Genomic DNA, 13,166 nt, shown 5'->3' with positions numbered 1-13,166 from the left:
TTTCTAATCTACTTTGATCTGTGAATCATAATTTGACCTGCGTCCTGCTCATTGCTACGTAAATTTCTCAGAAAGAGCGGTAGGGTAGAATCTCATATGACAATTCTCACAACAGTTATATTATCACCTGCTACTTCTATAACCAAAGTGTTTTATAGCCCTTAATTTTTATTCGACAAATTTATATAAAATAAAACATCCAAAATTTTATTTTTATTATAACTAACACTATACAACATATAACTAATTATTATTCTACGATTTAGTATTTATATACAAATAGTATTTAAATATACATATAGTATTTAAATCTGTCTATAATAATGTACATATAGTATTTAAATATACAAATATCTAGAATCATACTAAATTAATCACTATAATAATTACACTTAACTACTGTTAATATAATAGTTATACTATATATTTCACTCTATAAGGTATACATTATTAACAAATTATCTAATTATGGAAAACTCTGAGTTGAATTTGCCACAAAAATTAAATAACTAATTAACAAAAAAGAAAATTAAAAATAAAATAAAATAATAAACATCAGCCTAGTACTGTTTTAACAAACAGTGCTGGGTGAGCCCAACATCCCTACACCACCCTATACTTGGACATGATATTATAATTTATCTCTTATTCTTATTTTTAAAATTGAGAATTCTACATATTTCACCTTATTATTATTTTGGATTTTTTTTTTTTTAACAAACCAAGCTGCAGCATTTGTTTTATTAGAAACTTAAAAAAAGTAACATACAATACAAATTACCGCAGCAAAGTTCAAAAGTAACAAAGTTAGAAGATGACAACAAAGGATTGCCAAAAAATAGACAATATGAAATCATTCTTGTTTGCACTCCGCACCAGTACTACTAGCAAGAACACAACATCCAAATTGTAAAGTAGCATAACCACATCACAAAAGCAAGTATTTAGCCAACAATAGAAGTCAACAACAAAAACAGCATTAGCTCCTAAACACTCCTCATCCAAGTCTATGATCACATTAGCCCCTTGTGTGATATGCCGAGCTTTCTTCATTGCTTCCTCTCCCTAAATCCCCGCCTAGAAAAGGAATAAGGTGGTCACTTTATGGGTAAATGCTTCATAAGTTCAAAAGCAACTATAGAAAATTCTTTAATTTTTTTTCCAACCATAAACTCCACAAAAATGCACTGAGCCAAATATTTCTCCAGATGAAGATTTAACCAAAATCAATTCTTAACAATTTATCTTTATCTTTATATCGAAAATCCTCTTTACACGCCTCAACATCTTTACACCAAAACTACACATTAAAAAGAGAAGGCAAAGAGAGCTCGAGAGAGAGAGAGAGAGAGAGAGAGGTGATTGAAAGAGGGAGAGGAGGGTAAGAGAGAGAGAGAGAACGAGAGAGTTAGAGAGAGAGAGAGAGCACTAAAGAGAGACAAGGTGGTGAGGGGTGCGGCGGCGACGACGGACGGGGAAAAGTCATCGACGAGAAGGAGAGAAAGAGAGAGGTGATAGAGAGAGAGAGAGAAAGAGAGGAGGGTACGAGAGAAAGAAGGAGAGAGTTAGAAAGAGAGCAGTAAAGAGAGAGAAGGCGGTGAGGGGTGCGGCAGCGACGACGGCGATGGCGAGAAGCCGTCAGCGAGGAGAGAAAGAGAGGTGATAGAGAGAGAGAGAGAGAGAAATAGAGGAGGGTAAGAGAGAGAGTGAGAGAGGGAACGAGCGAGTTAGAGAGAAAGAAAGCTATAGAGAGAGGCGGTGAGGGGCGATTGCGGCAGCGCCGACGGCGGTAGGTCGGCGTTGGCAAGGGAAGGAGAGAAAGAGAGAGCTCGAGAGAAAGAGGAGGGTAGGAGAGAGAGTGAGAGAGAGTTGGTGAGAGACCTATAAAAAAAGAGAGAGAGAGAGAGGCGGTGAAGGGGGGTGAGGTGGTGGTGGCAGCAACGGCGGCGGTAGGTTGGCGTTGAAGAGAGAGAGAGAGAGAATAAGTGAGAGCGAGAGACCAAAAGAGAGGGAGAGAAATTTAGGCGGAGAGACAGAGGCGGCGAAGGAATGGAAAGGCGGTAGCTGCGGCGGCGGGGCCGCCGTAGCCAGCTGGCTAGGCCGGGTTGGCCGAGCTGGCTGTTGTGGCGCGTGGCGCTCTCCCCTCCTGCCACTGCATGGCACGAGGCCGACCACACGTCGTTTCATGCAATTATTTATTAATTTAAATATATATATATTTTTTAAGGTAGGGTTGTTACAAATCCGACCATCCAAGATAGTAATTTGCCCTTTCCAACTAGCAAGTCTTTTCTTAATTTTTTCAATCATCGGTGTCCGGTCCTTCTTCCTCAGTTTATTGTTACGAAGAGGTAAACCAAGATATTTTATAGTTAATTCCTCTACTGTACAATTAAATAGGTCAACCAATTCATTGTCTTTCTCTTTGTTTTTATAAGATACACCAAATAACTTTTTTCAAATTTTATTTTCATATAGAAATTAGCTTTTAAAAACAATAGCATATCATCTGCATACTGTAGGTTGATGACACCCTTATCACACACATCAGTCCCCAAACTAGTTAGCAAACCATGCTTTTTAGCATTATTCAATATTCTGTTAAGACCATCAGCAGCAAAAACAAAGACGTAAGGAGACAAATTATAACACTCGCGTAAAAAAATAAAAATTTAGCGCACGCGCCACGCGCGTGCACAAGCGCGTGTGCTAACTTCTTCTTCCTCCCCCCACCACACCTCTTGCAATTGGTTGCGAGAGGTGGGAGAGAAGTGCGTCGGAGTGGAGCTAATTCCACTCCGCATACCTCTCCTCCACATCTATATTTAAACCCTTTTCCCCTCAAGCTTTTCCACTTTTTGCAACATCTCTCTCTCTCGCTCTTCCACTTCCTTTCTCTCTTCTCCTCCTAGCCACCGAAGCCTTCGTCGCGGGCAGCGAGTCACCGGAGTGTCGATAGCCAACCAAAACCCCTCATCTCAATCTTCGGGTCAGCCTCCATCCCCTCTTTAGTTTAATTTGAATATTGCCTAGTTAATCATGTTTAATTATGAGTTTATTTATTTCTACCTTCACCGGAGAAATTCGCCAGTCGACGACCTCGGGTCGACTACCCACCGGTCTGGAGAGTTTCCCCGCTTCAGCCCCTTACCGTGGGTACCCAATTTGGGTACCCACAGGGCGTAGGGGAGGCGATGCCATGTCGCCTCCCACCGTTGGGTCACCACCGGCGGACTTAGGCGGCCACCACCGACGGTGGTGGCCTCGCTTGTCAGCCTCGACTGACTCACCTCTTCACATGGAAGAGATGGGTACTCGAGATGAGGGCTTCGAGCCCATCTTTCATTGCACTTGGAAGCTCCATGGCCACCGGCCATGGAATTCCTCAACTCTTATCATCGACCACACTGGCTGATGGTTCAAGCTCACTTGCAATCCCAGTCGACCTCATCGACTTGGGGAGCCGATGGTGCTAGGCTGCCGGCGACGGGGATCACCGGCATCAGCACTACTTTTCTTCTCAAACTTTTTCTTCTACTCTATTTTCTTCTGTAAGTAGGAGACGAGGAGAAGGGGTGGGGTTTGGGCCAACTCCCACCGCATTCTCATCTGGGCTGTGAGGTGGGCTGCAGCCCACGCCCATGCCCACGAGCCTTTTTTAAGGCCTCGGTGGACTGGAGCCCAGTCCACCACCTTAGAGTCTGGTAGGCTACGGTAGGCTCGCAACCCACCTCCTCACCTCATTGGACTGAGCTCTGGAGCCTAGTCCACCATCTTAGGGTCTTGTGGGCTGCAGTAGGCCCGCAACCCACCATCTCAACTTGCTAGATTGGACCATTGAGTCCAGTCCAGCACCTCTTAGAATCTGGTGGGCTACGGTAGGCCCGCACCGCAGCCCACCTCCTCACCCTGATGGACTGGGCTCTTGAGCGCAGTCCACTACCTCTAGTCTCGTGGGCTACAGATAGGTTAGCAGCCCACTCTCTCACCTAAGTATGCTGGGCCTTGAGCCCAGCCCAACTTTTTGACCATAGACTAATTATTATTAGTCTTTTATTTTCTTAATTTTGTTAGCTACATATATTATATTTATTTTATTTTTTTCAACCATGTTATTAATAAAATTAGGATTAATATATAATTAAAATAGGTATTTGAGTTTATTAGTCCTTTCAATTATCTACGACACTTGCAAATGTGAACGACTCTAAATTTACCATAAATGATCATTTTTTTTCAAATTAACATAAAATAATATATTTGGATCTAGAGAACCAAACTTAATTTATACAACAAGTTAGTTAGTCCTATAAGTTCTTCTCTCTTATGTTTATTTTATATATAAGTCCCTCCTTGATATAATAAAATATATATATTACTTTTTATTTCATCTTATCAGGTGCATACGGCATTACTGGCTTTGGCATATAGTGTTTAATCCTTTAGTATTAATTACTCCCAGATCACCACGCATGCATGCTACCAACTAATACGTACGTAAGCTTCACTTAGCAATTGGGACGGCATGCAAGACCACGGTCTCCACCGTGAGCCCTGGCCCGAACCCAAACAGCACTCCCCACTCCAACCCATCTCCGGTGGTGGACTTCCCCTCCTTCGCCGACCTCTGCCGCATCTCATCCATCACGAACATGACGCACGCGCTCGACATGTTGCCGTACTCGCTGAGGACGTGTCTCGTCGCCGCCATCTTCTCCTTGTGTAGCCCTAGCTTGGCTTCCACCTGGTCCAGGATCGCCGGCCCGCCCGGGTGCACCAGCCAAAAGATCGAGTTCCAGTCGTCGATGCCAAGCTGCGCGAAGGCGTCGGTGAGGCTCGTCTCGATGTTGTTCGAGATGACGCTGGGTACGTCCTTGAGGAGGTGGAAGGTGAGACCCCTCTATAGTACAAGCAATTTGAAATTAATTATAAACCTCAAGTGTGCACATGAACTGGAAGTAGTATTCTATATTGTTAATGATAATAAAATACAAAAAAAAGAAGAAGAAGTAATGCTTTATAAATTTTCTTTAGATGACCTCTCGAAGATGGCCGTCAATGGCGCCCTTGGAGTCCGGGGCGATGGTCTGGCTGGCGTAGACGAGTTCGTAGATCGGGCGCTCCACGGCTAGGTCGGGGTCGGATCCGACGATGACAGCGCTGGCGCCATCCCCAAACAATGCCTGACCGATGAGGGAGTCAAGGTGGTCCTCCGACGGCCCCCGGAAAGTCATGACGGTCGACTCAGAGCACACCGCAAGAACCCGCGCCCCGCGGTTGTTCTCGGCCAAGTCCTTGGCGAGGCGGAGCACGGTGCCGCCGGCGAAGCATCCCTGCTGGTACAACATGAAGCGGTTGACGTTGGAGCGCAGGCCGAGCAGCTTGGTGATCTGGTAGTCGGCGCCGGGCATGTCGACGCCTGAGGTGGTGCAGAAGATGACGTGGGTGATGTTGGACTTGGGCTGCCCCCACTCGTTGATGGCATTCACCGCCGCCTCTGCCCCTAGCCTTGGGACCTCTTCCACGACGATGTCTTGCCGAGCGTTGAGGGATGTTCCCCTAAACTCGCACATGTTCGGGTTTGCCTTTAATATGTCGTCAGTTAAATGCATGTGACGCTTCCTAATCATCGACTTCTCGCCTGAAAAGAAAAATTAATCCCATGCATCCATGCGTAGTTGCACGTACGCATTGATTTTTATGAGCGCCATTTTTGCTATTTGGCCCCTCCTTGTCTCTAAAATTGGTTTGTAACACAGAAACTTACATAGGTTCTTAAATTTATTCTTGAGGTCGGTGAGGTGTTCGCTGTTGGTCATGCGAAAGTAGTAGTCGGCGTAGTCGCTCTGGTACACGACGTTGTCCGGCGAGGCAGTGCCGATGGCGAGCACCGTGGCGGGGCCGTTCGCTCTCTGCGCCTTCCTGAGGTCCTCCAATGTCGCCATTACTCTCTAACTCGGTCCGAGTCGGGAAGTACGACTCCGAAGTTAGCGGGATAGTAGAGGAAGGAGAAGAAGATGAAGGAGGGATATTCGATGTTGTTGGAGTTAAACCATGGGTGTGTATGGGTATTTATAGCTTCGGCCGGGGATGAACGGGTCCACTTGGACTTGGGAACGTTCACTCCGGTGCGGTGTTAGATGGGCCATCGCCTTGGACTTTTAAGAATTGCCGACGTCACACCGTGGTTAGGTGCTCACGTGGGTGTGCAAATAATCCGAAAATTCAACAGATGGCAGTGGTGGATAGGCTAAGCAAAAAGTCCTTCATACTATGCCGGTATCTGTAGGTCTCCGGTCTATATGTTCTCTGTTTGAATTGTTAGGCTAAAATTTATCCTTTTTTCTTCAGTAGTGCGTACTACATGTGTGTGCATGTGTGTGTGTGTGTATATATATATATATGATTTTGAGCTAATTTCTTATGAGGAAAGCTCTATATTTTTCAAACAAATCCAATGTAATCGTATTTTATTTATAATTTTTAGTTTTTAAATAACATTAAAATTATATAGTAATATCGTTGTATTAAAATTTATGAATAAATATTAGTAATATTACTATGTTTTTAATAAAACAATATGGCCAGAAAGCTTTCGTTGAGATCTTACTAATATTAAATAGTTTCAAAATTATTTAAATTTAGTTAGTAGGTTTATTTAAATAAATGAGTAAAATATTAGAAAAGAATATTCATCTTATTAGGTGCGAACTGCATTAGATTATTCTTTATTGACTAATTAGATAGATTTCGGATTATGGGAATATTGGACACCCAAAAATAATTTGAGAATAAATAGAAACACCAATTTCTAATAAGCTAGAATCAAAATAAGCTTCGAAAATACTAAATTAATATCTAAATATCGAATTTGACAAAATCAACAAATTTAAAACTATTATTTTTAAATCTCAAATATTTTATTAATGAACAATAATTTATTTCCTTCTTCACGTCATCTTATCATTTGCATACTGCACTAGATTAGATTGCGTACTGACTCATTTTACTATCCGGATATTATTCATTAATATATTCTACTGCCAAATTGATACGACGACGTTGGCTTGACTTAGCGTGCCTGTGCCAAGTCTGAACAGCCAGATCAATTGAGCAGTAGCTAATCCTTTATTAGTATTAATTATTCCCACACTACCAACTTGTACATACGTAAACTTCACGCAGCAATTGGGAGGGCATGCAAGACCACGGTCTCCACCGTGAGCCCTGGCCCGAACCCAAACAGCACTCCCCATTCAAGACCATCTCCGGTGGTGGTCTTCCCTCCCTCCGCCGACCTCCGCCGCATCTCATCCATCACGAATAGCACGCACGCGCTCGACATGTTGCCGTATTCGCTGAGCACGTGCCGCGACACCGTCAGCTTGTCCTTGTGCAGCCCTAGCTTGGCTTCCACCAGGTCCAGGATCGCCCGCCCGCCCGGGTGCACCTGCCAAAAGATCGAGTTCCAGTCGTCGATGCCGAGCTGTGTGAAGGCGTCGGTGAGGCTCGTCCCGATGTTGTTCGAGACGAGGCTGGGGACGTCCTTCCGGAGGCGGAAGGTGAGACCCGCCTATAGTACAAGTAATTTGAAATTAATTATAAACCTCAAGTGTGCACAAGAACTCCAAGTACGTAGTATACTATATTGTAAATGATAATTGTTTTCTATAAAGTTTCTTTAGATTACCTCCAGAAGGTGGCCCTCAATGGCGCCCTCGGAGTTCGTGGCGATGGTCTGGCTGGCATAGACGAGTTCGTAGATCGGACGCTCCACGGCTAGGTCGGGGTCAGATCCGACGATGACGGCGCTGGCGCCGTCTCCAAAAATAGCTGCGCCGACGAGGGAGTCAATGTGACCCTCGGACGGCCCCCGGAAAGTCATGACGGTCGACTCGGAGCACACACCTAGAACCCGCGCCCCGCGGTTGTTCTCAGCCAAATCCTTCGCGAGGCGGAGCATTGTGCCGCCGCCGGAGCATCCCTGCTGGTACAACATGAAGCGGTTAACGTTGGAGCGCAGGCCGAGTTGCTTGGTGATCTGGTAGTCGGCGCCGGGCATGTCGACGCCTGAGGTGGTGCAGAAGATGACGTGGGTGATTTTGGACTTGGGCTGCCCCCACTCCTTGATGGCCTTCACTGCCGCCTCTGCCCCTAGCCTTGGGATGTCTTCCACGACCATGTCTTGCCGAGCGTTGAGGGATGTTCCCATGAACTCGGAGATGTTCGGGTTCGCCTTTAATATCTCCTCAGTTAAATGTTGGTGACGCTTCCTGATCATTGTGTTATCGCCTGGAAAGAAATTAAGAAAGAAAAAAATTAATAAATATAAAACCATGCATCCATGGGTAGTTCCACATACACGTTCATTTTCATTAGCACCATTTTTGCTATTTGGCCCCTCCTTGTCTGTAAAATTGATCTGTAACACAAAAACGTACATATTTTCTTAAACTTCTTCTTGAGCTCTGTGAGATGTTCACTGTTGGTCGTGCGAAAGTAGTAGTCGGCGTAGTTGCTCTGGTACACGACGTTGTCCGGCGTGGCAGTGCCGATGGCGAGCACCGTGGCGGGGCCGTTCGCTCTCTGCGCCTTCCTGAGCTCCTCCACTGTCGCCATTGCTCTCTAACTCGGTCCGAGTCGGAAGTACAACTCCGAAGGTAGCAGGATAGAAGAGGAAGGAGAAGAAGATGCAGGATACAGAGTAGGAGGGATATTCGATGTTGTTGGAATTAAAACAATGGGTGTGTTTGGGTATTTATAGCAGCGGCTGGGATATATAATATCCAAATTTCGTCGGACTTTTGTCACCGTGGTTAGGTAGCTCGCGTGGGGGCGAAGAAAAATATGAAAAGTAAACAGATAGAGCGCAGTGTTAGATAAAGGTTTAAAAAATAGTTATTAAATTTCGTCGGACTAATATTAAATACTTTCATAATCATTACTAAGTAAAACCGAGCATATTATTTAAGAAGATATTGTATGGATAAAAATAAAAAATTATATTACACGAAATAAGTATATAATAGTCTAGTGAATATTAATTATGTACCCACCTCCTACTCCTTAATTGATATTACACTAAATGAGCTGAAATTATAATAGTAATGGTAACTATTTCCTCAGCGGATGTTAGAGGTTAAAGTTTTAGTTATTTTAATTTACTAGAGCATATTATATGTATATAATTTGAGCTTATGATTTTATAAAGTTTGCTAGGTTGTTTGACGTATGGCTGCGAAGAAAGGATTGAAATATTATTTTTCTTAGCTTTAAATTATAATTAATCCCATGTGATATTTTCGGGGTCGTTACGTTACCTATGTTGGTGTTTTATTATTACTATTTTGCCTCCTAATTCTTTACAAGACAATATGCGTTTGACCGTTATTTTGGTCATATATGAAATATTTAAGGAGCAAAATTAGTTTGAAATTTTGAAAGGATAATTTTCTTTTCACCCATAAACTATTACCCATCTCTATAATTACCTCGTGAACTATTAGAAATATCTCATCCTCCCGACAACTTTAATAAAATTAGTAAATTAACTAAATTACTCCTCCATTTATAATGGCAAGATAACTAAGTGGCTTAGCTAATATTAAATATTTTATTTAAAAAAAAAATTCTTTAGTGCCCTCTGCTATTTTCTCCCAAATTTAACATTGATCCCACAATGTAAAATCTGTTGCATCCCATTCTCCTAAAGATTGTTGGAGAACCTCATCCTTGATGCCACCGGGAAGATTATCGACTTCAGGCTCTCTGCCCTTGTAGGCTATGTGCGCACAAACGACCTCCTCCATACCACGTGTGGCACCCTGGCCTACATGGCGCCAGAGGTCATCGACAAGAAGGGCTACGATGGGGCCAAGTTCGACCTCTGGTCCTTCAACATCATCCTCTTCATCCTCCTCGCCAATAATGTATATGGCTAAGTTGCTTATTATGTTAGCCATTATATTCCTTACCATTTTGTTCACTTAATTGCCAATAAAATTAAGTGAATTTTCACCTACATTAATTCAATTCGTAATTTATTTACCATCTACCATATATAATAATAGGCAAATTTTCTATCTAGAGTTGATTTAATTGTGATCCACAATTGGGTCGTAATAAATTACTACATATATTTTCATAATAGGTATATAATATATATACTCTTAGAATATTGTCAAGATATTATTTTGAAAATATCCTTCTTTCCTAGTACAATATGGTAATATCTCTTATTTCATACCATATTTACCATCTCATATCTCGTAAAAATCTGTTAATGCTAATTAGAGTTGATTCTTGTCGTATCTTTTCATTCAAAAAAATGTGATCTGAGCCAAAAAAAATATCCATCTCATTGGGAAACACGAAGATAACGATTACTGACTTGTTAATCATAAATATTATGCCACATATTGCTTCGTTAACATTTGTATATATTTCATGCATGCCACCAACTACTACGTACGTAAACTTCATGCAGCAATTGGGAGAGCATGCAAGACCACGGTCTCCACCGTGAGCCCTGGCCCGAACCCAAACAGCACTCCCCACTCCAACCCTTCTCCGGTGGTAGACTTCCCATCCTTCGCCGACCTCCGCCGCATCTCGTCCATTATGAACAGCACGCAGGCGCTGGACAAGTTGCCGTACTCGCTCAGCACGTGCCGCGACACCGTCAGCTTTTCCTTGTGCAGCCCTAGCTTGGCTTCCACCTGGTCCAGGATCGCCGGCCCGCCCGGGTGCGCCTGCCAGAAGATCGAGTTCCAATCGTCGATGCCGAGCTGCGCGAAGGCGTCGGTGAGGCTCGTCTCGATGTTGTTCGAGACGAGGCTGGGTAAGTCCTTCAGGAGGTGGAAGGTGAGACCCACCTATAGTACATGCGATTTGAAATTAATTATAAACCTCAAGCGTTCACACGAACTCCAAGTAGTATACTATATTGTTAATGACAATAAAACAAAAAAAAAAATGTAAATGTTGTTTTCTATAAATTTTCTTTAGATTACCTCTCGAAGGTGGCCGTCAATGGCGCCCTTGGAATCCGGAGCGATGGTCTGGCTGGCGTAGACGACCTCGTAGATCGGGCTCTCGACCGCTAGGTCCGGGTCAGATCCGACGATGACGGCGCTGGCGCCGTCGCCAAACAATGCCTGGCCGACGAGGGAGTCAAGGTGGTCCTCCGACGGCCCTCGGAAAGTGATGACCGTCGACTCGGAGCAGACCGCAAGAACCCGCGCCCCGCGGTTGTTCTCGGCCAAGTCCTTGGCGAGGCGGAGCACGGTGCCGCCGGCGAAGCATCCTTGCTGGTACAACATGAAGCGGTTGACGTTGGAGCGCAGGCCGAGTAGCTTGGTGATCTGGTAGTCGGCGCCGGGCATGTCGACGCCGGAGGTAGTGCAGAAGATGACGTGAGTGATGTTGGACTTGGGCTGCCCCCACTCGTTGATGGCTTTCACCGCCGCCTCTGCCCCTAGCCTTGGGATCTCTTCCACGACGATGTCTTGCCGAGCGTTGAGGGATGTTCCCATGAATTCGCACATGTTGGGGTTCGCATTTAATATCTCCTCAGTTAAATGAAGGTGACGCTTCCTGATCATCGTCTTGTCGCCTGGAAAAAGAATAAAATAGAACCATGCATGCGTGCATGCACGTACACATTCATTTCACATTCCTTGTGTGAAAAAATTGGTATATATATATATATGTAACACCAAAAACTTACATATTTTCTTAAACTTCTTCTTGAGGTCGGTGAGATGTTCACTGTTGGTCATGCGAAAGTAGTAGTCGGCGTAGTCGCTCTGGTACACGACATTGTCCGGTGTGGCAGTGCCGATGGCGAGCACGGTGGCGGGGCCGTTCGCTCTCTGCGCCTTCCTGAGCTCCTCCACTCTCGCCATTGCCATTGCCATTGCTCTCTAACCCGGTCCGACTGGGAAGTAGGATAGAAGAGGAAGGAGAAGTGGGAGGAAAAGGAGGGATATTCGATATTGTTGGAGTTACGAGATGGGGTATTTTTATAGCAGCGGCTGGGAAATGGGGATCAGCGGGGCCTACTAGGAGTGGTGACCATTCGCTCCGGGACGAAGTTAGATGGGTCGTCACGTTGGACTATTTTTGTGATGGAGCCGCAAAAGTTATGGAATTTCTGACTTTGTGCGTTGGGTGCTCGCGTGGGGTGGAAAAATCTATAGAATGTAGCTGGGCAGTCCTCAGGTTAAACGTTATGGATTCCAAATTAATGACAGCTTTGACTAGTTTGCTAAACGCATTAATTAGACCGTTATTCGTCCTTACATGGAAAATAATATATCTAACTTTCTAATCTACTTGATTTGTTAATCATAATTTAATCTACGTCCTGTTCATTGCTACGATAATTTCTCCGAAAGAGCGGTAGGATAAAATTTCATATGACAATTCTCACAATAATTATATTATCACCTGCTACCTTTATAACTAATGTGTTTTATAGTCCTTAATTTATATGAATAAAAGAAAGTTACTGATACTACCATATATTTTGAATACTAGGGGTGTAAATGATCTGATTTGGTCGGATATGTACAATGATCTGATTTTATAGATCTATTTAATTTTGCCTTGTTCGGATTAAAATTAGATTTTAAGTGATAAGTAATTACGATATCCATATTTGTTTCTAGCGATTTTAGACTGTTATCTTGTGTGCTTGTAGCCATCATATAGAGTCTCTTCTCGGTCCAAGAGTTTCATGTCTTCCTCCGTGCGTTCCAAAGTGGCCGATCTGTCATAAACTTGTAAATTCAATGTGGCCATAAACCACCTCAAATGACAACATTCTGGTACTATTGTGTTGAGCAGTATCGTACGACCACTCAGTCCATGATAAGTGCTTCAATCAACATCTTAGATGGTCTCCCACAAAATAGTGAAGATACTGTTTAATTCGCTAATTTACCTCTTTTGTTTGCCCGTCAGTTTGGAAGTGGTATGCCGAGCTAGGGTCCAAATGAGTGTCGTGCAATTGAAAAATTTTATCTAAAACTCATTGATGAATACTCGATCACGATCTGAAATAATGGTTCGTGGCATGGCATGAAGTTTGACGATATTTTGGACAAAACATTTGGCAATCGTTTTTGACGAAAAAGTATGCGCCAAAGCTAAAAATTCAGCAT

The 13,166-nt window shown here is 43.6% G+C and overlaps 3 protein-coding genes across 3 annotated transcripts; all 3 read right to left on the bottom strand.

The window, feature by feature from the left end:
- Positions 1 to 4,325: 4,325 nt before the first annotated feature.
- On the bottom strand, positions 4,326 to 6,026 carry LOC140762006 (chalcone synthase 1-like). Its single transcript, XM_073099601.1, has 3 exons — positions 5,768 to 6,026; positions 5,040 to 5,641; positions 4,326 to 4,900 (listed from the first exon to the last, which is right to left on the bottom strand). The coding sequence occupies exons 1-3, from the start codon at positions 5,943 to 5,945 to the stop codon at positions 4,505 to 4,507; spliced, it is 1,176 nt and encodes a 391-aa protein (XP_072955702.1). The 5' UTR covers positions 5,946 to 6,026; the 3' UTR covers positions 4,326 to 4,504.
- Positions 6,027 to 6,845: 819 nt separating this feature from the next.
- On the bottom strand, positions 6,846 to 8,724 carry LOC140763800 (chalcone synthase 1-like). Its single transcript, XM_073102191.1, has 3 exons — positions 8,442 to 8,724; positions 7,691 to 8,292; positions 6,846 to 7,573 (listed from the first exon to the last, which is right to left on the bottom strand). Exons 1-3 carry the CDS (start codon positions 8,617 to 8,619, stop codon positions 7,178 to 7,180), a joined length of 1,176 nt encoding a protein of 391 aa, XP_072958292.1. The 5' UTR covers positions 8,620 to 8,724; the 3' UTR covers positions 6,846 to 7,177.
- Positions 8,725 to 10,340: 1,616 nt separating this feature from the next.
- LOC140761611 (chalcone synthase 1-like) lies at positions 10,341 to 11,979 on the bottom strand. Its single transcript, XM_073099025.1, has 3 exons — positions 11,729 to 11,979; positions 11,013 to 11,614; positions 10,341 to 10,874 (listed from the first exon to the last, which is right to left on the bottom strand). Exons 1-3 carry the CDS (start codon positions 11,916 to 11,918, stop codon positions 10,479 to 10,481), a joined length of 1,188 nt encoding a protein of 395 aa, XP_072955126.1. The 5' UTR covers positions 11,919 to 11,979; the 3' UTR covers positions 10,341 to 10,478.
- Between the last annotated feature and the right edge of the window lie 1,187 nt (positions 11,980 to 13,166).

Source organism: Typha angustifolia, chromosome 1 (assembly GCF_048772165.1).
Source record: "Typha angustifolia cultivar Huaian chromosome 1, ASM4877216v1, whole genome shotgun sequence".
Taxonomy (NCBI): domain Eukaryota; kingdom Viridiplantae; phylum Streptophyta; class Magnoliopsida; order Poales; family Typhaceae; genus Typha; species Typha angustifolia.
The sequence above is the reverse complement of the archived record's forward strand: the minus strand, read 5'-3'. Positions and strand labels throughout refer to the sequence as shown.